The sequence below is a fragment of the Ovis aries genome, chromosome X, assembly GCF_016772045.2.
Source record: "Ovis aries strain OAR_USU_Benz2616 breed Rambouillet chromosome X, ARS-UI_Ramb_v3.0, whole genome shotgun sequence".
NCBI lineage: Eukaryota > Metazoa > Chordata > Mammalia > Artiodactyla > Bovidae > Ovis > Ovis aries.
Window position 1 is genome coordinate 121874557 of NC_056080.1, and position 27158 is coordinate 121901714.

Genomic DNA, 27158 nt, shown 5'->3' on the forward strand with positions numbered 1-27158 from the left:
AAATAAAAAGAATGCTAGGACTCTGGAACAGTTTGAAAATCACTCTGGGGGCAGGCACCTTATCTGTAAAGGACCAGAGAGTACATATTTTCAGTTTTGCGGACCATATAGTTTCTTTTGCAACTGCAGCTGCTCAACGGTGCCATTGCAGCAGGAAGACAGCCCTAGCCAATATGTAAATGAGTGAGCATGTCTGAATTTGGCCTACTGCTGACCATTTTGGTTTGCTGGCTCCCAAAACCTCTGTAGAAATATCAATAACCTCAGGTATACAGATGACACCACCCTTATGGCAGAAAGTGAAGAAGAACTAAAGAGCCTGTCGATGAAAGTGAAAGAAGAGAGTGAAAAAGTTGGCTTAAAGCTCAACATTCAGAAAACTAAGATCATGGCATCAGGTCCCATCACTTCATGGCAAATAGATGGGGAAACAGTGGAAACAGTGGCTGACTTTTTTGTCGGGGGGGGGAGGGCCTCCAAAATCACTGCAGACGGTGACTGCAGCCATGAAATGAAAAGACATATACTCCTTGGAAGGAAAGTTATGACCAAGCTAGTCAGCATATTAAAAAGCAGAGACATTACTTTGCCAACAAAAGTCCGTCTAGTCAAGGCTATGGTTTTTTCAGTGGTCATGTATGGATGTGAGAGTTAGACTATAAAGAAAGCAGAGCACCAAAGAATTGATGCTTTTGAAGTGTGGTGTTGGAGAAGACTCTTGAGAGTCCCTTGGACTGCAAGGAGATCCAACCAGTCCATCCTAAAGGAGACCAGTCCTGGGTGTTTACTGGAAGGACTGATGCTGAAGCTGAAACTCCAATACTTTGGCCACCTGATGTGAAGAGCTGACTCATTGGAAAAGACTCTGATGCTGGGAAAGATTGAAGGTGGGAGCAACAGGGGACAACAGAGGATGAGATGGTTGGATGGCAACACCAACTCAATGGACGTGGGTTTGGGTAGACTCCGGGAGTTGGTGATGGACAGGGAGGCCTGGCGTGCTGCAGTTCATGGGGTCGCAAAGAGTCGGATATGACTGAGTGATTGAACTGAATTGAACTGAAAAACCTCTTTCATTTTTTACAAATGGGAGAACAGAGAAGGAAATTACCATTAAGAGTGGAGGTGAGACTAGAACCCAAGTCTCCTGATTGCCACCTTGCTCCTTTACCTTTCAATTTACTGTCAAATGGAAATTTCTGATGTGTGTGTACAAATGTGTGCGGTGGGGCAGGGAATGACATCTGCCTAAGTGCCTTTATTTAAACAGTACCTTTGACTATAGGTAAAGTATTTCTCAGACTTTCCTTGTGGCACAGTGGTAAAGAATCCACCTGCCAATGCAGGAAACTCAGGTTCAATCCCTGGGTCGGGAAGATCCCCTGGAGAAGGAAATGGCAACCCAGTCCAGCATTCTTGTCTGGAGAATCCCATGGACAGAGGAGCCTGGTGGGCTATAGTCCATAGAGTCACAAAGAGTCAGACACGACTTAGCGACTAAGCAACAACAAAAATATTTCTCATAAAGCAGAAGTGCCCTCCAAATTGTATCATTTTGAGAGAATATGGTGTCCTTACAGCTTCTAATTGTATCTCCAATGAAAGGCCTTGCCCTCTAAAGATACATGAAGCTCTGTTGCACAAGGGGTTTGAGGCCTCCTTGTTATATGCCTTCCTGGGGCAAAATGGCTATGTTTTTAATGCCTTAATTGATGTGATAATTAGATTTATTGAGATAATGAGAACCATGTCAAGGCTATCTGGAGTGAATGTTCCAAGTTGAAAGGACTAGAACATGTGCGACTTGGCATTAAGTTTTTCTTTAAAACAGAAAAACAACTCTGAGTACTTTTTGTACTAGACACTACTAAACAGTTCATTTTTATCTCATTTGTTCCTTCTAGAGGTATATCAAATTATCATCATCTCTATGCTACTGATGAATGAGTAAATGGAAGTTCAGGGGCATTAAGTAGCTTCTCTCTTCAGGTTTCATACAATTAGTAAGTGGGAGAGCCAAGATTTGGACTTGGGTAGCCTGAGGCCAGAGCCCATGACCTTAACCACTTTTCTCTATGGCCTCTCTCTTTGCCTGGAAGGAACCACTGACATTTCTGATGGCATTGAAACGTAAAGCTGGGGACTCAGGATGTCCTAATTACCGAGCTAACATTTGAGGAGCTTAGCATATGAGATAGGTTTACAGAAGAGAGGCAGAAAATAAAAGGGGTTTACCATGATGAAGGTAAAAATGAAGCATATAAAGTCTAGGATAATAGAGGAGTTAATAAGCCTAATAGACATGTGTTATTTTCTGTGTATAGATGAGACCTAGAAAACATAGAATATGTAACCTTGAAGATTGCTGACTTCATTGAGTGCATCTTTATAGGGTCTTAGCACTTGTAGTATCCACTGGTAGTATGTAATAGTTGTGTTTTTGTATCCTAAATTATTTAGGGATTAAGGATTTACTAGGTGATCTTGGTGTTTATAGGGCTTCCCTGATGGCTCAGATGGTAAAGAATCTGCCTGAAGTGTGGGAGACATGGGTTCAATCCCCAGGTCAGGAAGATCCTCTGGAGAAGGGAATGGCAACCCACTCCAGTATTCTTGCCTGGAGAAGTCTATGGACAGAGGAGCCTGATGGGCTATAGTCCACAGGGTTGCAAAGAGTTGGACACGACTGAGCAACTAACACTTTCACTTTCTTGGTGTTTATGTTTGAGCTGCATTGTTTCTTCTTTAAAGAAAGTAGAAGAGTTATGCCAACAACAGAGGTCCTGGTACCTGTGGAAAACCATCCCAGTGGCGAAGTATAATGGGATTTTTCTTAGCCTGCTTGTGGAAGTTGTCTGAGTTGTGTAACTGTCTTCAGCCAACTCAGAAAACTCTAGGCCTTTATTGCTTTTCCCTTTCAGATGGTTGGCTCAGTGACTTCTACTGCTGGGGATTCCTTAGCTAAGACATTGAGGGTACCTTTCTGAAGAAAGACAGGGCATGGAGAAAGACACCTAGCCCTGGACTGCTTATTTTTCAGTTCTCTAAGCTTACATTGCAGTACTTTTACCATCAAGGCAAGAACTGCATGCTATCTAACTTCAATTGCCTTTAAGTATAACTGGTGTAAGCCTCAGTAATTATAGTTAACATTCTCTGCATTAACATTGCACGGCTCCCCTAGGGTTTTCAGAGTGATTCACAAATAAATGCATTCAGCTTTAAATAGCTCATCAGGACTATGGAACCCAAAAGGTAAAGGATAGAGGATATTTTCTGCTGTCCAATTATTCAAAGCTTAGCAAATAAGAAGGCAGGGGCATCCATGGCTTAAAGGTCTTGATTGCCCTAGTCTATGTTATTACAAATAGTCACATATCCCAGGAAAGAAAGGTTTAAGCTTATTAAGAGAAAGAGAATGGCAATTTTTGTTTCTTTTATTTCCTAGGCGAAGGTCTAATGGATAAAAGCATTTAGACTTAAAACTTGCCTCAACTGGTTTACAAGGCTAGATTGAACTAGGCCTTGGAATGAAAGGAAATGTCAAGACATGTAGTGCAATTTTTTTAGGTTTTCCCAGTCACCTAGGCAAAGCATAACACAAGTCTGGTAGGAAAATAGAAGTTTTCTTCTACCTAGAGAAAGTTCAGCGATTCTAATTTGGAGAGAGAGCGGGTAAAAGACAAGGAAAGGTTCCCAATTGGCATGTACCATCATTGTCTAACTGGACATTCTAGAGAGCAGTGATTTGGACACATTGCCTTGAATCTGTTGCCTGGTTTCTGCAATGAGGGAGTCAGGTTGGTTCTGCTGGCTTGGCTCCAGCTAAATGGATGGGGGCAATGCTGGTAAAGTGGGTGACCTCTTACATTGCAACTGTCTATCTAGGGATCTCAAGGGCTTGGGAATTTGTTGGAAAGTTAGAGTTGAGCTGAATTCTTGAATTTCCTTTGGACCATGTTATCAATAATATCTTTACATTTAAATCTTTGTAGTGAGATTTCAGAAAAATAATAACAACAGATGTGACCAGCTGGGAAGAATTTCTACTATAGAAAGAGTCCATGAGTTGATTTTATTAGCAAAAGAGGCACACCCACAAGCGTTTTAAGTATTAAGGCACATCATCTGCTCATTCCTAACAATTAGGGAAGGTTGTACTTTCCCCTATCTTCTTAGATGTTGAGAGTCTATATGTTGTTGTTGGTAGTGTGGTCGCTAAGTTGTGTCTCACTCTTCTGCAACCCCATGGACTGTAGCCCACGAGGCTCCTCTGTCCATGGGATTTCCCAGGCAAGAATACTGGAGTAGGTAGCCATTCCCTTCTCCAGGGGATCTCCCTGACCCAGGGATCAAACCCGCATCTCCTGCATTGGCAGGCAGATTCTTTACCACTGAGCCCCCAGGGTCTATATGCCTTCTTTCAAAAGCTCTGGAATTCTCTTCATTCCTTCCTTCCAATGGAATCAGGGATTTGCCATGATGGAATTTGCCTTGGAAGTTACAAGGGTACAAAGAACTCAAACTCTTAGTCCCAGCCTGCTTCAGCTTTTGTTGTTCGTTATGGTTCATAGACTTGCACATATAATTCTTTCTCTTTGCAAGAGTGAAAGTTAAGAGATTACAGTCCAATGTTATCAGTTCAGGCTCATGAGTAAGGTAGAAATCGCAAATGACCTGTGTTCTTTTAATATAGAACTGGTGGGACAGTGCTGGTCAATGAAGAGACTAAAGACTTTTGAACCATTGCATGGCACCTTCACTTTTGAGGGGTAGAAATGTTCCAGGAGTACAGTAGTGATGACACTGAGTAATTACTAGGACTGTAGAGTTCAGAAAGACAATTCTGGCCTCCTTGTTGACCACCCTTTTTCTCTCACTTAAAGGGGAGGCTGCTATATAAAGGGGCTTCCTTTCCATTCCAAATTAAACTCTTCTCCCTGGGGAGCCCCCTTTCATTCTTTAGCATTCCCCCCAATATAAGGACCAAAATAAGATATTCCTCCCCCAGAATATTACAGTTTAAAGAAGGGAAGAGGTGAGGACATCTATAGATGGGAATCTTAGGAGCTTGCTAGCAAAGACTCTCTTGATAGAAATAGACTTGGGGGAAACATAGATAGAGGGAGAGATGAAAAAGGAGCTCCTAATTCCTATCTGCTGAGACATTCTATGTATAGTCAACACAAGGCAGCCTGCAACTCATGAAGGATCTTCTCGCTATTCATTCTTTCCTGGAGCTGGACAGGAAGAGATGTAAACACAGGGCTAGATTTGGGGAGCTCTGTATAACTGACCCTGTTGTCTTCTTTCCTTCCATCTTGCAATTCTCCCAACCTGGATTTTCAGCTAAAGAAGAAGCAAGTGTATGTAGATAAGGTGGAAAAGATGCAGCAGGCTCTTGTACAGCTCCAGGCTGCATGTGAAAAGCGAGAGCAGCTGGAGCACCGTCTCCGGACACGACTGGAAAGAGAACTGGAATCCCTCCGAATCCAGCAGGTATGGACAGTTTCCAGAAAGTGAGATGGCTCCTGATCGTCCATTTGTCAGATAGTGTCTGACATGAGAAACAAAAATACAATCTTGTCCCACCTGGTCTTACTCCAGAGCGGCTCTCAATTGTAAAGACATAGTTGGCTTCCTTAGCTTCCTAGTGCAACACAATCCTTAATGCCTTATAAGAGGTAAAGATGCTATGCAAACAGATTTTGGGATATTTTAGGATTGGAAATGGTCTTTCCAATGGTCTTTCTTTTCTTTTTTTTTTTTTTTTTTTTTTCCCAATGGTCTTTCCAAGAGTCATTTAGCCATACATCTCACTTTTTTTTTGGCCCCATGGTTGGCATCTTAGAACTTAGTTCCCTGACCAGGGATTGAACCCATACCTTCTGTAGTGGAAAGTGTGGAGTCTTAATCACTGGACTGGCAGAGAAGTCCCCCCAGCTCCTCAATTTCAGATGAGAGAAAATAAAGACCCAGGAAAGGTGGCATGACTCACTTAAGATCACACAAATTTAAGGAAAAGGTAGAGATGAAATCCCAGATTTTAAATTTCTGTTTCTGTGATCCACTTTCTGAGCAGCATTACAATTTGATATGGCAGGCTCCTTTTGTGGTCCAGAGTCACATACTCAAGCCTAAGGTAGAAAGTCCTAGGAATTTCCCTAGCTTCTGCATTGGAGTCCAAACTGCAGTGGCTTGGGCAGCAATTCTGTCCAAAAATAAGGACTCTTCAAATGGGACTTGGCCCACCATGGTCCTAACACACTAATGTCAGAGGTCTCGGCATCTCCCCCAACAGCGCCAGGGCAACTCTCAGCCGACCAATGTTTCAGAATACAATGCCGCTGCACTGATGGAAATCCTTCGTGAGAAGGAAGAGAGGATCCTGGCCCTGGAAGCTGACATGACTAAGTGGGAGCAGAAGTACTTGGAGGAGAATGTAATGAGACATTTTGCTCTGGATGCTGCGGCCACTGTAGCTGCTCAGAGGTAAGTAGTTGGCTGGTAAAATCTCAACATGAAGGGCAGGGGTGGTGGGGAGAACAGAAAAGTGTGACTGAGTGATAGTTTTTCCAGTGTCCCCCCACCCCCCATCATGTTGTGTTTCTTTTTTCTCAGTTTCTGCTTAAGTGTGTGGTTTTCAGTATTTTTTTTTTTAATCTGGTTATGCAGAGACTGGACCTTCCCTAGTAGCTCAGCTGGTAAAGAATCCCCCTACAATGCAGGAGACCCTGGTTTGATTCCTGGGTTGGGAAGATCCCCTGGAGAAGGGATGGATTACCCACTCCAGTATTCTGGGGCTTCCCTGGTGGCTCAGGTGGTAAAGAATCCACCTGCAATGCCGGAGACCTGGGTTCGATCCCTGGGTTGGGAAGATCCCCTGGAGGAGGGCATGGCAACTCACTCCAGTATTCTTGCCTGGAGAATCCCCATGGACAAAGGAGTCTGGTGGGCTACAGTTCATGTGGTCACAAAGAGTCAGACACGACTGGGCAACTAGCACTGCACAGCACATGCAGAGACTGAATGACTGTAGGGGCTGAGGGTACAGGATTTGAAAATTCAAGTTACTGATGAACTTTCTAGACTCATAGTTCAGCTTTCCTCAGGAGCCCAAACAATTGCAGACCAGATCAAATTGTGTACATCTCTTTCCCCAGGGCTTCAGGTTTTTTGAGCCATGTGTGTAGGTTTCTTTGTTTAGCCCCAGGACTGGAATGAAAGCTTCTCCAGAGAAATGCCACTCCAAAACTAAATGTCACTCAGGAGTGGCTACTGCCATTTGATAGCTCTGGCTCCTCCAAGGTATGCCGAAGGTTGTATGAACCCGAATCTGTCTCTGCCCTTTGAGAAGGTCTATTTGAAGCCCGCATTCTCAGTGTCCCTGAGTTCATTGCATGTAAGCAGTCACATTCCATTTGGTAAAGCAGAGAAAATGGCAGGAGGCTTTTTCTTTTCTTTTGCCTTTTATGTGTTTCCCCTCTTCTCGTTATAAACATTTATTATTGGTCTTTGGGGGACACTGTGCTCTTACCCAGTTTGTCTGTCTTGCTGCTGTTTGTAATCATCCGTTGGGAAAGAAACAAAAACTAAATTTGAATCAGGAGATGGTGCATGTTGGAGATATAGACAGAGCATGGTCTGGAATTGGGTAGCTAAGGCAGGCTATAGCATATTGCACCCAGATAGGTCTCTACACAGAAAGTTATTAAAAATCCTAGTATTGTTTTAGCATTCTCCTAAATGTGGTAAGTCATCAGAGTCTGGCAGTGGTTGCCAGACTTGGGCTGGAATATGTGTAGAGGGGGCGGTGGATACATTTATTTTTGAGTCCTTCTCTTGCCAAATCAGAGGGAGGTCAGTGCTTAAAAGCTGGACTGGTGGTTTGTAAATCTAATCCCAGTGCTTCAGGAAGATGGCTTACATTTCTCTAATGTGATCTGTCTGTTTTCACATACCCCCTATAAACCTTAAACAAATTGCCTATGTCTTGATTTTAAGGTCTTCATGGGCTTAAGCTTACCTGTCTTTTTTCTTTCTTCTTCTGAGAACAGTATGCTCAGTATATGCCAGTGTAGTAATAGAATGCATAGAAGCCCCAGCTATGCTGGAAGATGGTCGAGAAGTTTGTAGGCAGCTTAGAAGCAGAATGAAGTATAATTTTAGCTGTTGGTTCCCAAGAAAACACCTGTGCCCACTCTTTGTTCAGAGGTTGTTCAGGAAACCCTAATGATGAAAGGGAGATGAGGGCATTTTTGTCATCTTTGGGCAGAAACTTAGAAAGCTAGAGCTCATGAAGGTGTGCTGTGTGAGAAAATGTTGGTGCTGGGAAGTTTGCTATTGAAACTGACTTCAGAATAGACTCCAGGTCAAAATTCAGGGAAGGTAGGAGGTTGTCATTTGGGGGCCTTATATAAAGAAACTACCCCTTTCCTGCCTCCCTGGGAAGTTTAGAATATGGGGAGAATCCCCTTTCAGATGGATTTCTTTCCAGAGTCTGTTGGCTCCTGTAAAAGAGATTTAATTTAAATTGAATTCCTTTAAATCACCAGGTAGAAAGTTTCCATGTAATCACTATTTTCAGTAAAATGGGCATGCTTATCATTTAATGATAAAAAAGCAGCCAATTCCCACCTAGTAGGAACACTTTGTAATAGTTCCCTGGACAAACATTCCATATCTGGACTGTGTACCTTTTGCATGCCTATTAATACAACCCACATGAGAGATTGAGAGATTGTATTTGAATTCCTGTAAAATGAGAGAATTGGACTAGGTGATTCCTCCAGACCCTTCTATTGCTAAGATTATACTATTTTCCAAATATTTGCATCTTATGCTCTGCCATGAAGATTGGTCTCCTTTTCCTCCTTTCTTTCTTTATGAGCTTTCAGATTTGGAAACTGGCATTCAGAAAACTTTATTTCAGAACCTGTGTGCTTTTCTGCCTTCCCTTCCAACTTCTCTTGCCATTTATTTTCTCTCCAATGATTTCACTTTCCCTCCTCCCAATCCTTAACGTATTAACCAAGGTTCTGCTCTTTGCCCCTTTCTGTAGTAAAGCCTTTATATCTTACTTTCTTTCAGAATAATTTTTAAGTACCTAGGCTATTGGCTGCAGAAGGAAAGTGCTCAACATACATTTGAGTAATAAAGGAAGGAAAGAAAGGACAAAAAATGAAAGAAGGAGAAAAGAAATGAAAGAAGGACAGAGATGATTTCTCACTCGGCAATTTAGATCCTTAAATCTAGTGTCACATTGTAATGGCCTGCTTGGTTTCTTCTGTGTATTCTGCTAGTATCCCAAACTTAATATATTCCCAAAATAATAGCTCATAGGTAAACAACAGGTTTCATGATTAGGAAATGTTGGTGTCAATGGTAGTTGCAGAATTTTCTTCAATTGAAGTATTAGCTACATATTTAAAAACTACTCATTTGAAGTGTCTGGTTCGGTGAATGTTGGTAATGATATACAATAATGTTATTGTATATGTAAAATAACATTATTGTATATCATTACAAAAATATTATTGTATGTGTATCCACCATCAAAATAGAGGACACATTCTAAAGTGTCCTTATGCCCCTTTAACTCGACCCTTTCTCCCATGCCTGACCCCAGACAACATCTGTTCTTTGTCATTGTAAGTTTGCCTTTTCCGTTGGCAAACTTGCAACATTGCCCAACATTGGGTTGACCAAAAAGTTTGTTTGTTTTTGCAAAAAAATCCTGAATGTCGTATTTTTTTAAAAGGCCATATAGTACTCTCTTTTTAAGTTTCTTTCACTCAGCATGATTACTCTGAGCTCCCTCTAAGTTCAGTTCAGTCACTCAGTCGTGTGTGACTCTTTGTGACCCCATGAATCGCAGCACGCCAGGCCTCCCTGTTCATCACCAACTCCCGGAGTTCACTCAGATTCACGTCCATTGAGTCAGTGATGCCATCCAGCCATCTCATCCTCTGTTGTCCCCTTCTCCTCCTGCCCCCAATCCCTCCCAGCATCAGAGTCTTTTCCAGTGAGTCGACTCTTTGCATGAGGTGGCCAAAGTACTAGAGTTTCAGCTTTAGCATCATTCCTTCCAAAGAAATCCCAGGGTTGATCTCCTTCAGAATGGACTGGTTGGATCTCCTTGCAGTCCAAGGGACTCTCAAGAGTCTTCTCCAACACCACAGTTCAAAAGCATCAATTTTTCGGTGCTCAGCTTTCTTCACAGTCCAACTCTCACATCCATACATGACCACTGGAAAAACCATAGCCTTGACTAGACAGACCTTTGTTGGCAAAGTAATGTCTCTGCTTTTCAACATGCTATCTAGGTTGGTCATAACTTTCCTTCCAAGGAGTAAGCATCTTTTAATTTCATGGCTGCAATCACCATCTGCAGTGACTTTGGAGCCCCCCAAAATAAAGTCTGACACTGTTTCCCCATCTATTTCCCATGAAGTGATGGGACCAGATGCCATGATCTTAGTTTTCTGAATATTGAGCTTTAGGCCAACTTTTTCACTCTCTTCTTTCACTTTCATCAAGAGGCTTTTCAGTTCCTCTTCACTTTCTGCCATAATGGTGGTGTCGTTTGCATATCTGAGGTTATTGATATTTCTCCCAGCAATCTTGATTCCAGCTTATGCTTCTTCCAGCCCAGCATTTCATGTATATTAATAGTCCGTTCCTTTTTTATTGCTGAGTAGTGTTCCATCACATGGATGTACCACACTTTATGCATTCATTTGATGATGGATTTTGAGATTGTTTCCAGTGTTTGACCACTGTGAATAATAAAATACAGATTTTTAATACAAAAATAGACATCTGTCTTTTCTCAGGTGAGAAGACATTAGATTTTCTGTTTATACCCATTCTGGCACTTTGATTTTTGAAACATCTCTTGTCAAAGGGAAAGCTGTCAATGCAAGAAATCACATGTAGTGTTTACTATAAGATACTGTTCTAAGTGCTTTACAATTATTGCTTATCTTAATGATAATTCTTTGAGCAAAGTACTAGTTTTCATTGTATAGACAAGGAAACTGAAGCACAGACAGATGAAATACTTCCCCCAAGATCATACAGCTATTAAAAAACAGAAGAACCAGGACCTAAATCTGCATTTTTGACATCTTAACTGCTATAATCTGCTGTGCCCCATATAGGATGATTTCAAAGGTCGTGAAATAGGGATTATCCCCTTTCAAGAGTTGCTATTTGAGGTTTATTTAGTTTCTTAGACTATTATAAATAAGCTCAGTAACATAGCCTATATTATAACTTCATATTATTGTATTCCTAAAGATTCCTCTCTAGATGCCTAATGTAGATGAGGGAAATTACTAGCAAGTAGGAGTTCATCTAAGAAGAACCGATTTGGCAATGCAGATTTTTAGTTTCAGCTCACAAATGGTGATCTATTTCTAATAAGCAGCAAAAAAATAAAAACGTAACACACCTGACCAACCATGTAACTTATTACTTTGCACTTACTAAATCAGGTTGTTAGTGTTCTCCAGATGTGCAGTGTTTCACTTTTATATGGGACCAAGTACATCTGGGAAAGAGGGAAGTAAAGAAATGGATACCAGAGGGTAGAAGCTGGTCACACTTGTTATGCATGTCTATTTAATCTTGCATTCTGGAGACCTTTCTCCAGTTCCTTTCTCGATTTTTCCTCTCATTCTACCTTCTGTCTTAGTTATCTTGCTCTCTACTCTAGCTTCACAACTGGGTATTGTTTTTGCTTTGGCTCCATCCCTTCATTCTTTCTGGAGTTATTTCTCCACTGATCTCCAGTAGCATATTGGGCACCTACCGACCTGGAGAGTTCCTCTTTAAGTATCCTATCATTTTGCCTTTTCATACTGTTCATGGCATTCTCAAGGCAAGAATACTGTAGTGGCTTGCCATTCCCTTCTCCAGTGGATCACATTCTGTCAGACCTCTCCACCATGACCCACCCATCTTGGATGGCCCCACATGGCTTAGTTTCATTTACTTAGACAAGGCTGTGGTCTGTGTGATTAGATTGACTAGTTTTCTGTGATTATCGTTTGTGTATCTCCATTTGATGCCTCTCGCAACACCTACCATCTTACTTGGGTTTCTCTTACCTTGGACGTGGGAAATCTCTTCACAGCTGCTCCAGCAAAGAGCAGCCACTGCTCCTTACCTTGGATGAGGGGTATCTCCTCACAGCCGCCCCTCCTGACCTTGAACGTGGAGTAGCTCCTCTCAGCCCTCCTGTACCTGTGCAGCCACTGCTCCTTGGACATGGGGTTGTTCCTCTCGGCTGCCACCCTTGACCTCTGGTATGGGGTAGCTCCTCCTGGCTGCTGCCCCTGACCTGGTGATAGAAGCAAGGTCTGATGCTGTAAAGAGCAATATTGCATAGGAACCTGGAATGTTACATCCATGAATCAAGGCAAATTGGAAGTAGTCAAACAAGATGGCAAGAGTGAACGTCGACATTCTAGCAATCAGCGAACTAAAATGGACTGGAATGGGTGAATTTAACTCAGATGACCATTATATCTACTACTGTGGGCAGGAATGCCTTAGTAGAAATGGAATAGCCATCATGGTCAACAAAAGAGTCCGAAATGCAATACTTGGATGCGATCTCAAAAACGACAGAATGATCTCTGTTCGTTTCCAGGGCAAACCATTCAATATCACAGTAATCCAAGTCTAGGCCCTAACTAATAACGCTGAAGAAGGTGAAGCTGAACGGTTCTATGAAGACCTCCAAGACCTTTTAGAACTAACACCCAGAAAAGATGTCCTTTTCATTATAGAGGACTGGAATGCAAAAGTAGGAAGTCAAGAAACACCTGGGGTAACAGGCAAATTTTGCCTTGGAATACGGAATGAAGCAGGGCAAAGGCTAATAGAGTTTTGCCAAGAGAACGCACTGGTCATAACAAACACCCTCTTCCAACAACACAATAGAAAACTCTACACATGGACATCACCAGATGGTCAACACCGAAATCAGATTGATTATATTCTATGCAGCCAAAGATGGAGAAGCTCTATACAGTTTGCAAAACCAAGACCAGGAGCTGACTGTGGCTCAGATCATGAACTCCTTATTGCCAAATTCAGACTTAAATTGAAGAAAGTAGGGAAAACCACTAGACCATTCAGGTATGACCTAAATCAAATTCCTTATGATTATATAGTGGAAGTGAGAAATAGATTTAAGGGACTAGATCTTATAGACAGAGTGCCTGATGCACTATGGATGGAGGTTCATGACGTTGTACAGGAGATAGGGATCAAGATCATCCCCATGGAAAAGAAATGTAAAATAGCAAAATGGCTGTCTGGGGAGGCCTTACAAATAGCTGTGAAAAGAAGAGAAGTGAAAAGCAAAGGAGAAAAGGAAAGACATAAGCATCTGAATGCAGAGTTCCAAAGAATAGCAAGGAGAGATAAGAAAGACTTCCTCAGCGATCAATGCAAAGAAATAGAGGAAAACAGTAGAATGGGAAAGACTAGAGTTCTCTTCAAGAAAATTAGAGATATCAAGGGAACATTTCATGCAAAGATGGGCTTGATAAAGGACAGAAATGGTATGGACCTAACAGAAGCAGAAGATATCAAGAAGAGGTGGCAAGAATACACAGAAGAACTGTACAAAAAAGATCTTCACGAACAAGATAATCACGATGGTGTGATCACTCATCTAGAGCCAGACATCCTGGAATGTGAAGTCAAGTGGGCCTTAGAAAGCATCACTACAAACAAAGCTAGTGGAGGTGATGGAATACCAGTTGAGCTATTTCAAATCCTGAAAGATGATGCTGTGAAAGTGCTGCACTTAATATGCCAGCTAATTTGGAAAACTCAGCAGTGGCCACAGGACTGGAAAAGGTCAGTTTTCATTCCAATCCCAAAGAAAGGCCATTCCAAAGAATGCTCAAACTACTGCACAGTTGCACTCATCTCACATGCTAGTAAAGTAATGCTCAAAATTCTCCAAGCCAGGATTCAGCAATTCGTGAACCGTGAACTTCTAGATGTTCAAGCTGGTTTTATAAAAGGCAGAGGAATCAGAGATCATATTGCCAACATCCATTGGATCATGGAAAAAGCAAGAGAGTTCCAGAAAAACATCTATTTCTGTTTTATTGACTAGGCCAAAGCCTTGACTGTGTGGATCACAATAAACTGGAAAATTCTGAAAGAGATGGGAATATCAGACCACCTGACCTGCCTCTTGAGAAACCTATATGCAGGTCAGGAAGCAACAGTTAGAACTGGACATGGAAAAACAGACTAGTTACAAATAGGAAAAGAAGTAGGTCAAGGCTGTATATTGTCACCCTGCTTATTTAACTTATATGCAGAGTACATCATGAGAAATGCTGGGCTGGAAGAAGCACAAGCTGAAATCAAGATTGCCAGGAGAAATATCAATAACCTCAGATATGCAGATAACACCACCATTATGGCAGAAAGTGAAGAGGAACTGAAAAGCCTCTTCATGAAAGTGAAAGAGAAGAGTGAAAAAGTTGGCTTAAAGCTCAATATTCAGAAAACTAAGATCATGGTTTCTGTCCCATCACTTCATGGGAAATAGATGGGGAAATAGTGGAAACAGTGTTAGACTTTATTTTTGGGGGCTCCAAAATCATTGCAAATGGTGATTGCAGCCATGAAGCTAAAAGACGCTTACTCCTTGGAAGGAAAGTTATGACCAACCTAGATAGCATATTCAAAAGCAGAGACATTACTTTGCCAACAAAGGTCTGTCTAGTCAAGGCTATGGTTTTCCAGTGGTCAGGTGTGGATGTGAAAGTTGGACTGTGAAGAAAGCTGAGCACTGAAGAATTGATGCCTTTGAACTGTGGTGTTGGAGAAGACTCTCAAGAGTCCCTTGGACTGCAAGGAGATCCAACCAGTCCATTCTAAAGGAGATAGTCCTGGGTTTGCTTTGGAAGGAGTGATGCTGAAGCTGAAGCTCCAGTACTTTGGCCACCTCATGCAGAGTTGACTCATTGAAAAAGACTCTGATGCTGGGGATTGGGGGCAGGAGGAGAACGGGATGACAGAGGATGAGATGGCTGGATGGCATCACCGACTCGATGGACTTGAGTTTGTGTGAACTCTGGGAGTTGGTGATGGACAGGGAGGCCTGGTGTGCTGCAGTTCATGGGGTTGCAAAGAGTCAGGCACGACTGAGTAACTGAACTGAATTGACTACTCTAGCTTCGAATAGTAACTCTGACATCTCTAAGATTAAAGTTAGAATTTTCAACAACTTGTTGTATATTGTCATGGCTATTCAATAAGATACTTTAACTCCACTGTAACTAAAATCAAAACCCATAGCGTTTTCCAAAAAAGAAAGATAGAGAAAAGTTCTTGGTTTCCTGTCACAGAATTAGAGCAGTATGCCATCTTTTCTAGTCATTAGAATTAGAAACAACAGAGTCCTCATTCATTCTTCCATCTCCCTAACATCCAAATTTAAATAGTCTCCAGGTTCTAGCAGTTCTCCCTCCTGTAGCCATTTCCTGTGCCACTTCACTGGGTCCCATTTTCAAAATCTGTTGCTGGGATTATAACCTTTTTGACTGGCCTGCCTGCCTGGTTCCTTCATCTCTCCATCACATTTCAGCAGAGATAAAGCTATCTTCCTAAAACACAGCCTGGATTATTTCATTCCCTTTGAAAAGCTCTAATAATCTTCGGTGCCTATTGGAATTAAGTCCAAACTCATTTTTGTAGTAGTTAATTCTTTTCTTTTTTCCCTCTCCTCTTGCAAGTTCCCTGCACTCAGGGACTAGTCTTATCCATGTCCATTCACTCTCCAGCCTCCCAGGAACTTCAAACACAGTGCTCCACTCATGGTTGAGTTCCCATGTTAAATAAACAAAAGGCTGCTACCGATAGGAAAAGATGGCCTTGAAGTTTAAAAGGCCGCTAGATGTTTTAATTAGGAGGTCATGGGTGACATTCTAGAAAGCAATGTAAATAATGTGACAGGGATAACTTTGTCAGACAGAGGAAGGAGAGAGAAGATGATTGGAAGGATAGTTGCCAGAAACAGTTTACTTAAGAATTTGAGATGCAGAATAGTAAATTCAGGTATCTGGGTTTGGGGTCTGTAGGTTGTCATTTCAAGTCCAGTATCTCTCTACTGGGTGCGGTCAGAGTATTGGAAGTTAGCAGGTCAAGTTGCTCCCTCCAGCGCTGTGCCTGCTTGCTTTGGCTTAAGCCATTGGCCTGGGAGCCCTGGTCTACAAGGAAGATTGATGTTGAAGGCCATCCTGGCAGCTCTGTAGGAATTCACTAAGTGCCCCACATTTTCAGGCTCCATTCCTGAGGAGTTCACAGTGTCCATATCAATTAGCTGGCAGGGCTATGTGTCCCCAAAATGGTCTTTTATGCAGTGAAAGTGGCAGGAAGCCAGCACTGGCTCCCCCAGTGACAGACCGCAAACTCAAGTCCCCAGTGTCAGAGCCAGGCCATCACATGGGAACTCTGCACTGTGGGGAACTCCTCCAGGGTCATACCTAGAGCTGGAATTCATTCAACTCATACTCTCTTGTAGGCAATTTTCTTTCTACCTATACTTTTCTCTCTTAATAATGGATAGTTTTGTTGAGGGATTTTCCTGTGCCTGGCACTGCATGTCTTACATGCATACTTTCATTTTATCCCTCCCCTCCCCCATCCCATGAGATATGGGTATAATTATTATCTCTGTTTTGCATACAAGGAGACTGAGGCTTAGGGCAGTTAACCAGTTCCTGAGCTCTTAGAGTTTGTTAGCGGCAGAGGACTTGGGAAAGTGGAACTTGACCCTGACCAGGTCTACAGTCAGGGTCTGTGCTCTTAACACTACACAACGCTGCTTTCTTTTGCATACTTTGGGACACAGGGGCCATTCCCAGTAGGATTACAAACAAGTGAACTGAACTAGGGCAAATGTAGAATTCTGCTGCTGCTACTGCTGCTAAGTTGCGTTGCGTCAGTCGTGTCCGACTCTGTGCGACCCCATAGACGGCAGCCCAACAGGCTCCTCTGTCCCTGGGATTCTCCAGGCAAGAATACTGGAGTGGGTTGCCATTTCCTCCTCCAATGCATGAAAGTAAAAAGTGAAACTGAAGTCGCTCAGTCGTGTCTGACTCTTAGCGACCCCATGGACTGTAGCCTACCAGGCTCCTCTGGTAGGGATTCTCCAGGCAAGAGTACTGGAGTGGGTTGCCATTGCCTTCTCCAAATTCTGAGATGCTAAAATACTTTGAATTTAGCAAATGATGAAAGCCACTGTGGTCCTTTCCCTTCTTGCTCTCCAATTACTTCACAATTCAGGTACATTGTTCCCCACCTCATGTATAAGAGGCAAGCATTTGGGGGAACTGTTAATTTTGCAGAAGCTCTCCAAAGTATCCCAACTTTAATACCAACTTTCTGCCTCTTCATTCCCCTGCCCCTTCACTGCCATCTGCACTGGTCACAGTCTCTAAGCTCACAGGACGTAACTAGCTGCCAGCACAAAAGATGCCTGGAGTTCTCCTGCAGATCCTCATTCTCAGAGGAAGTATCACACAGCAGTGCTGGTCATTGTTTTCTCAGCCCATTGTCTGGTTTTCTTTAAAACCAATGTTATTGCATCAACATTCTTCCTAATCCCTTTTTCTTTCCCTCCTAGTTACTCAAGTAAGATCCAGTTTTCTTCCTTCTCTTCTCTACCACTAGTTCTAAATGAACTAAAGAAAGATGCATGATATCACTTATCAGGAGAATATAGGATTCCCATGTGTCTTTGACTTACGCTGTTTAAACATCAGCCTTCTCTATGGGTTATATCCTTTCCCTTCCTCTCCGTGTCTCTCCCCCACCCCTTACCTCTTTCACATACACATATACACACATATTTTCTCCTTGTTAGTTACTCTTTGAGTTAATGGCCTGAGATACTTTCAGATGGAACATGATGGTCCCTCAGGCAGTTGGGACTCTGGCAGGAGACTGGTCAGTTGAGGGGGACTGACTGATTTGGCACTAGAATGTTTCAGATGTAGCTTCGATAGGAATCAAGTGGCACTGACTCAAAGACTCTGCTTCTCACTCAGTTCCCATGCCCTACCAGAGCTGGTCTGTTGACATGTTTAGAGTTCCTTTTTAGCAAACACTCAGGTAGAGTTATGCTGTTGAATGTAGCAACAGCAATTTGGTACATTCTCTGACTTCCTTCAAAGTCTAGTTTTTTCCTCTCCATGACTGTCATGAAAATAAAGTGGGCATTTCTCATATGTAATATAAATACTATTAAGTTAAAAAATAAATGTCTTCCTATTGCCTGGCCATGTTCTAAAAACTTGAAGGGACTTTCTGCCAGAGGTTTTGGGAGGGTGTCTATGTAGTTCTGAAGGCAAGCCTGTGCATCTCTCATAGAACCCATCACTGATTCTTACCAGTAAGTCACCCAGAAAACCACCATTCCTGATAAGTTTGATTTTAGTTTAGGACTTTCTGACAATACGTTTGACTTAGGAGGGAGATAGGATTCATCAGTTTTGTTGCCCTCCCATCATCATCACTGCCATTTTCCTTCCCAGGGACACTACAGTCATCAGCCACTCTCCTAATACCAGCTATGACACGGCTCTAGAAGCTCGCATCCAGAAGGAAGAAGAAGAAATCTTGATGGCTAACAAGCGTTGCCTTGACATGGAGGGCAGGTAAAATGCTGATCTGGACTCTGGTGGATCTGAGAGTTGGTGCAGAGACACCAGATAGGTCAGTGGGGAAGAACAAGCATCTTCATTCACCGCAGGGACACCTGATAAGGCAACCTCCTCCACCCCTTCCCCGCTCCCAGCCTGTTATTTAGGATTTGAGATGGAATGACTTTTACCTTGATTATTCTAACTCTGGAATTCCAAATAATATTGCTTTCCTCATTGTCCTTGGTAATTGCTTTTCATAGGCCCTCTGCTAGAACTGAATTGTTACTATTTGCACTCTGGGGTATTCTTTCTAGGATTGCACCTCAACTCTGTGGTACAGTAAAGTGCTTGGCAAAAGAGTATCCACTCAAACTGGGAGATAGGGTATCTGATGTCTCTCGTCAGCTCATGGTCACTTACTTATTAGCCCAAGTTGTAGCCCAATCTTAGAAGTTCTCATTGACTGACTCATTTCCATTGACTCAGATTCTTATCTGTGGTACCCACTGCATCACTTTACTCTCTCACATACAACCTTTCTTTTCACAGATACTTTTTCTTTGGCTTCCTAAGGTTTAAGCAATAACTCCTGGATGTTCTGCTGTGCCCATTTGGGTGTGTGTTAAAAATTGTTGCAAGACACTGTCTCTTGTCTTACAACTCAGAAATAAGTAGACCACCCCTTAGTTGAAAAGATAATGGGGAACCTCCCTGGCGGTCCAGTAGTTAGAACTGCACTTCCGCTGTAGGGGCCACAGATTCAGTCCCTGGTTAGGGAACTAAGATCCCCATACCATGGTAGAATGGCCAGCCAAAAAGATTTTTTAGAAAAAGAAAACAGAAGCTCAAGTCCATGCATGTAGTGAGATCAGAACCTAGAGGTGGCAATAATATTTTATACATTTTTTTTTTGTCTTTGGCTTTTAGGATTAAGACCCTCCATGCCCAGATTATTGAGAAGGATGCCATGATCAAAGTACTCCAGCAGCGTTCCCGGAAGGAGCCGAGTAAGACAGAGCAGCTGTCATCCATGCGGCCAGCAAAGTCTCTGATGTCCATTTCCAATGCTGGATCAGGCTTGCTCTCCCATTCTTCAACCCTGACTGGCACCCCCATCATGGAAGAGAAGCGGGATGACAAGAGCTGGAAGGGGAGCCTAGGTAATGACAGTAAACACAGCAGATTAAAGTGACATGTTTAGAGAGAACCCTGACTTGGATACATGCCCACATGGCAATGAGAAGGAGTGATGGGCCTGATTTTAGAGAGGAAGGTACACTAGGTTCAGTTTAGTCATCCTGAGAGGCTGACTGCATATTTAGCAGACAGTGTGAAGTCTCACTGAGAGAACACTGGTTGAAGCCACAGGCTGATAAGAATCCCAAGTTCTCTTTGGGAAGGAAGATAATGTCAATTTCCTATTAAAAATTCTCAGCTTTGGCTTTTGCCACGTGGAACCTTTTGGCTGTGCCCAAAGCCCATGTGGCTTTCGTGTCATTCAACACTTTAAAATTCCAAATTTTTCTGTGTTCTTTCTTCCCATATAATAGGAGGACTCAGAGTTCTAGTTAACCTAAGTGGAGCTGGGTGGCAGGTTTTTGTTACCAGAATGTTCTGAGAACAGAATGTACTTTTTCATTCCATTCCTGTCCATTCCTTCCCCTCTAATCAAAACCCCAGAACTTTTGTGGATACCACGGGCACATTTTTTTTAGAGCCTGAGGAAACAAGCTCTTTATATATATATTTTTTTTTATTTTAGCTCTTTTTGTTGCTTCTAATACCTCTCTTGGTCCTCTGACACTGGCACTGTCCTTTGGTTAGAGTAGGTATTTGGGGGACCATGGTTAGGATGAGAGCCTTAGATCACACAATTACTATCACACCCATCTGCGACTACAGAATCCTTGCCTCAGTCCTTTTCAGCTGTCTGCTAATAGCTAGTGTCGGTTACAAGTGGAACCAAGCAGAAGCATTCTGACAGCTTGTTGGAAATCAATCACTATTGGAAAAATAAATCAAAACAGATACCCAGGACACTTAAAGGTTTAAATATGTTGTGCTGGGGGTTAGAGAATGAGAACTAGAAGGGATCTGCCCAGTCTAAAAGAAACTTTGAGCCAGCACTGGTGGGAGGTGCCTGACAAACTAATTCCTGGGTTCCCTAGAGGCACAAGGAAAGAATTTGGAACTGTTCCTATTTCCCCCTGAACCTCCTGCAAGGAAGAAGAGGTCATCAGGTGTCTATTGGAATAGCCTGCAGTTTTCTAAGTTCTCTCCTTCTTTCCTTGGTAGGTATCCTCCTGGGTGGAGACTACCGTGCTGAGTCAGTTCCTTCCACCCCTTCGCCTGTGCCGCCCTCGACTCCCCTGCTGTCAGCTCACTCCAAGACAGGCAGCCGGGACTGCAGCACCCAAACGGAACGGGGAGTAGAATCCAACAAAACCAACGCTGTAGCTCCCATCTCTGTTCCTGCTCCAGTTGCTGCTGCCGCCGCCGCTGCCACCATCACTGCCGCCGCTGCCACCACCACCACCACCATGGGAGCTGCTGCTCCAGTGGCTGTCGCTGCTGCCGCTGCGCCAGCCGCTGCTGCCGCCACCGCCCCGTCTCCAGCAACTGCGGCTGCTACTCTGGCTGCTGCCGTTCCTCCAGCTGCCAGCGCAGCTCCAGTTCCAGCTACTGCCTCTGCTGTCACTGCTACTGTTGTTGCTCCTGTTGCTGCCGCCGCCACTGCCACCATTCAGGTTGCTCCAACTGTTCCGGCTCCAGTTCCAGCTCCAGCTCCGACTCCAGTTCCAGCTCCGGCAGCGGCTCAGGCTTCTGCTCCGGCTCAGACTCAGGCACCAACTCCAGCTCCGGCTGCAGCTGCTCCTCCAGCTCCAACTCCAGCTCCAGCTTTGGCTCAGTCTGAGGCTCCTGCAAGTCCAGCCGCTGGTTCTGGACCACGTCGTTTGTCTACACCAAGCCTGAGCTGCAATCCGGATAAACCAGGTAAGGACTCTCTGGGTCAGGTAGCTCGGAGTTTTGCCCTCAATTATGGATTGGTGGGTTGGCCTGATGTGTAGGTACAGTTGGTCATGTGGGCCGGACTTTTTAAGTGCTAAAGCAGATTCATCAGAAGAGATGAGGGCAGAGAGTCTGTCGAGGACTTCTCCAGGACAGGGATGGGGATGAGGCAAGGTCATTTTCCGAGTAACAGTAAATGCTCAGGTGAGCAAGATGCAGAGGGTAGTGGGCCAATCTTACTTTGCCATAGGCTTAAATATGGGCTCTAAAGCCATTTCTCAAATTTTGAGTGTTTCTGAGCTGCCAACACAGGGTGTGAGTTCGATCCCTGGTAGAGGAACTAAGATCCCACATGCTACACAGTGTGGCCAAAACCTTTTTTTTTTTTTAAAGAAATCAGGATGTATACCTATGGCTGATGCATGTTGATGGATGGCCGAAACCAACACAATATTTTGAAGCAATTACCCAATTAAAAATAAATAAAATAATTTTTAAAATGAGGATAAAATGTGAGTTTTCACCTTGTCCCTAAGTGTTTTCTAAACCTTTATTTCCATTTAGATGGCTCTGTTTTCCACTCCAACACTCTGGAAAGAAAAACTCCCATTCAGATCCTGGGACAAGAGCCTGATACAGAGATGGTGGAATATCTCATCTAAATGGTCAAATCAAGAGCTGCAGCGTATCAGCAAGAATGCTTTTAATCATTCTTCCCTTTTGTTTGTTCTTATTTTGAGGGTGAGGACAAGGGTTGGGGGAGGGGATTTTTTTAAAGGAACTTTTTATTGAATCAACATAGTACTTAGGTAATAATGTACGAACTCCAGTCTGTTCTGGTACCCTTAGGGAGTACCTCTAAAACCAGATCCATTCAAATGTGCTCTAAAGTTTATTGTTTGGATTTATACAACTACTAGGACTGTTAATAGCTGGATATACATCAATGTTCTGAACGTGCTGAAATTTGTTTCGCATTTCCATATTCCAGATCATTCTTTTATAGAAGAGCACAGTATGTTTGGAAGACTGTGTGTAACATGTAGTTCAGAAGTGGGAAGCCAGAGAGGATTGAGGTGTGTGCTGTTTTGTATGGTTACCACCTAGGCAGCATCCAGAGAGACCTCTTGCTTTGGGCTCATGAAAGGAAATAGTTTTAGAAGCTGTGTAAACTGGAGAAAAGGTAGGGAGTATTGGGGTGTGGAAGGGTGCTGGAGTTGATTTCCCCCTCCCAATTTCCCAGCTACCCTGGGCCAGGAGATTGTGTTTATCTTTATTTCAGTGGTGCTTTGGAAGTGGGTTCTTTTGGTTCTCCTCGTGGAGGTTCATACATTCATATATATACTCTGGAGTAATTTATGCATTTGGATAATTAATATATTGCTGTCGGATGCTAGGAAAGTAAATTAGCTGAGTGATGCACAACTTCTCTCTTAGGGAATTAGACCACCTGAGGCCTTGACGGACAGTTGCATGAGGTGCTGTATGCAGACTTGTGTAGTCTGTGTGGAGCCAGGAACACAGCTTGCTTGCCTTTCCTGAGACCAAGCTGCTTAGTGTTTATTTCTTCTCCAGCAAAATTCACTGGCTGTGTCACCAGTCTCAAACTGCTAATCATTGGCAAAATGAAGAAGCATTTTTGTTGAAAGGTTGAAGGCTTTGATTTTTGGTGACTGCATTGAAATAACTTGTGTTGTTTTCCCAAATTCTTCACATACGTCTTAAAAGACAAATTTGGCTATCACCTCCGATGGAATAGCATCAGAAGCCCAAAGTACTATGCTGCAGTCGGGGGAGAGGGTGCTGCAGCACTATTCTCAGCTACCTCTTCTCACTGCCAGGGACTTCATCTTGGAACACCTTTGGAGAGCAGCAACATGTGGGCAGGGACCAACGAGGCCATAGCCCCAAGCTTTGCCTTTGGGCTGCCTCTAGGGACACAGAATGGCTGTCTGTTACCACAGGTCTCTGCTCTGTGTCACCTCTCTGCCCTTCATTAAGGTGACAGATCCACAGACAGTGTCATTAAGATCATTTTTCAGGGGTATTGGGTGGGGGGGTGAGGGAAGGAAGGGAGGTGTTAGATAAGGTTGGGGGGGATAGGGGTTTGGGGATGTGTTAGCTAGAAACCAGATTAATAGAAGAGTAGGCCTGATATATTACATTGTGAGGCATAGTGGCTGGAAGAACTTAAGCTATAGCTGTACCCCCTCATTTTAGTAATGAGGAATCTGAGACCTGGAGAGGTTAAATGACTTTTTCAAGACCACACACTACAGCTTTCCATTCTGCCAGTTACCATACTTATTCTGGGAAACATTTTTTCTATACAAAATGCTCCCATTTAAGAAGAGACACCAACATAGTCCAGAGCACATGCGTTTTGGACAGTGTCCCTGGTTTGAGTAATTTGTCCAACGTTTTGAATTCCTTGCTTCTCCTGCAGTGCCTTTTGCAAGGTTTTTGCTTTCCTGATCCTTATTTCAACAGAGTCACGTGAAACATCCCCCTAAGAAATCAACCTCACTTCTTCTCTTGCTATGGGTTTGGGTATCAGATCATTTTACAGGGTTCCTCTGCAAATGTAGGAATGGCATATTTAACAATATTTTTGTATTGTTCCTGAAAGGAATTATTTTGTCTGTGGTGAGGGAGAGACAGGAGGGAAGGTGATGTAACTTTTCAGCCAGTCTTGACTGAAATCTTAAAAAATGAAATGATCATCCTACACAAGTCCTCAGTCATCAACTGAATCCCAACTAGAAATCAAAAGTGCAGTTGTGTTAATACTCACTCATACTACCCTTTAGTCATGGAGGGAAACCCTCACATAATAGAAGCAACAAGTAGCAAACCTCAGGACTGCTACTTTCTATTCAGATAAATAGAAAAGAAAAAGAAGAAACCACCATTTCATCTACTCCTTTCATGATCATGACACATTGCTAAGCTTTTGCTAGTTCTGGGAGCCATCGTTTTAATCACATTTTGTAAGGTGACAAATGTCTGCATTCCACACTGTGTGGCAGCTGTCTCTTTAGACTCCTGTATTTTGAGGAAAAGAAGTTCTTGGCCAACTACTATTTTGAACTTTTCACAACTTCTCTGCCCCCTCACACCAGAGGGAGTCCCTTTTGGCTCAGTTTTTAATCCCAGGTAAACTGCTAAAGTAATACGGAACATCTAAGAGATGGAAGAAGTCCATGTCAGTGTTTTCTGTTTACTGGGAGGATAGGTCTAGCCTTTTCAGAAAATCTCTAATAGGTGTCATTTTAAAAATTCAGGTTTATGGGAGAAATCTCAAGTTAGCCACCTTTTCATGATTGTGTGGAAATAATAACATTTGGGGGATTCTTCTGGACTCCCACTTATCTATGCATTTTACTGGCACCTCAGGACAGGAGGGTGACCTTGTTGTCTTAACTTGTACTGCCTGGTGGTCTCTGGGGACCTTCTGAGTCAGTTGTATACCAATGTCCCATGTACAGAAAAACTTCATTAGAATAAACATTACTTGATATAAAATTCCTATTAACAATTTTCTATTAAATAAAACTAGCTTGAGCTGTCTTTTAAGACCATGTATCTGATTATTGTTTTAATGAAGGATTTATTCTCAATGCTGCTTTTGAGCTTCAGGACGACAGGATAGTGGGAACCTAAAATATCTGATGTCATCTGCCATGGGAAACACCAAGAGCCCAGTCGTGCATTCTTTTTCTTGTTACAGAGTGGGTGGGGACACCAGTTGAGAAACGAACAAACTGATTGTGCAGACTACTTTTTTATTAAGAGCCTAACCACTCATAATTCGGCAGCTTCAAGTGTATACATATGCACTAACTTTTACAAGTGATACTCTCTTGTCTGTTAGCCATGCAATCTCATTATCTCAATTGCTCATTCACATTTGGAATGTGTTGCTTAAAATGTGTGCAGTCTTGCTGAACATGTTTTCAAAGGAAGGCATCAGCTACGGGCTAATTGCCACCAATTTCAGCCCGCCATGATCCTTGGAAATATATCTTCCAAGTACCGTCCATCATCGGTTAGACAAGTGTTGGGAGTTTGTTTATTTTTCTCTGGTAGCAACAACGATGGGTTACGTGGAGCCATCAGACCTCCTTCTGGCCTCCCTTGTGATTGATGGCATGTGTTTGCAGAATGGATAGCTGAGGTTGGCAGATGGCTGGACAGGAATCACCTTTGATTTAAAATGTATGTGACCCCATAATGATGGAGACCCTGTTCTGTAATCAACTGAGCTAGTTCCAATAAAGTTAAGCAGGTTTGAATCCACTTTGTGCCTATCTTTTCACTGATAATAAAGTTAGCTATTTTAAAATGCAATACTGTGTGGAAAATGCTTTGGTGTTTACCCAGAAGAGGCTTTATTTATGCTGTATCAGTGATTACTTTCAATTCAGTGTCCAGTGAAATCGCCTTTGAAGGGCAGCATGTGGCAGATTTTGCATTTGTTTAAGGTATGGAATGTGATTATAAAGTATTAAGACAACATCACCATGAGCCACATGGTCTAACTGGTTCCTTTATATATTCAGGCAGCATATATTAAAAGCTTTGCATCTTTTTATCTCCTGGTTCCAAGGGATAAAATGATGGCCACCCAAAGCAGAGAATTCATCCTTGGGTTAGCATTTTGGAAGGCCCCTTGATGTTCCTTTTGTACCCTTGTTCTTATGCCAATTCATCAGTTTTGGTTGAGGGAGCTTGTTATTAAAAGCAAATCAAACCCACAAACAAGTTGGCTCTTTTCACTGAAAATGTTAAAGCTGGCTTTACACTGCCCTCTCTGTGCCTCCTGTTTACCATCGAGTCCCAGCCTGACCTGGGAGGATAAGATCCCCACAGGCTTTGAAATGGCAGTTTTCACACTGACATTGAGCATGTTGAGTGGTGCAGAATGGATAGGGAGAAGGTATAGAATTCATTCCATTCTATATTTCTTTTATTAAATTGGGCTGAATTCCCTTTATATTTATGATGAATGCTTTAAAAACTGTACGTGTGAAAACCCACTCCTCTTTCTCAGGACAGAGAAGATAGTACTAAAGTTAACCACACCTTCTTACAAAGCTTTGTGAAGCATTCCTTTCAGAAATACATTAATTCTAGTTCTTAATGAGCAGTCATTTGTGGACAGAAAAAGCAGGCGTTCCTTCAAAAGTGACCACATTGTAGGAGTATGTATACATATCAGTATTCTTTTAATTGGAGAATAATTGCTTTACAATTTTGTGTTAGTTTCTGCTGTACAAAAATGTGAAGCAGCTGTAAGTATACATATATCCCCTCCCTCTTGAGCCTCCCTCCTAACCCTCACATCCCACCCATCTAGGTCATCACAGAGCACCAAGCGGAGTTCCCTGTGCTATACAGCAGCTTTATTATCCAGTATTATAAAGTCCTCTTATCTGTGTGGTACTGCACCGTCCATCC

General features: G+C 42.8%; 1 protein-coding gene across 10 annotated transcripts in view; it reads left to right on the forward strand.

Moving 5' to 3' along the window:
• Positions 1-26048, forward strand: part of AMOT (angiomotin) — a 66927-nt gene extending 40879 nt beyond the window's left edge. For all 10 annotated transcript variants that reach the window (XM_042242444.2, XM_060407641.1, XM_027963371.2 and 7 more), the window contains 6 exons: positions 5350-5499; positions 6302-6492; positions 18579-18701; positions 19617-19849; positions 20985-21683; positions 22263-26048. In XM_042242444.2, coding sequence (XP_042098378.1) covers positions 5350-5499; positions 6302-6492; positions 18579-18701; positions 19617-19849; positions 20985-21683; positions 22263-22360 — 1494 coding nt within the window. In that variant the 3' untranslated portion in view covers positions 22361-26048. The remainder of the gene's footprint in view (positions 1-5349; positions 5500-6301; positions 6493-18578; positions 18702-19616; positions 19850-20984; positions 21684-22262) is intronic.
• The last annotated feature ends 1110 nt before the right edge of the window (positions 26049-27158 follow it).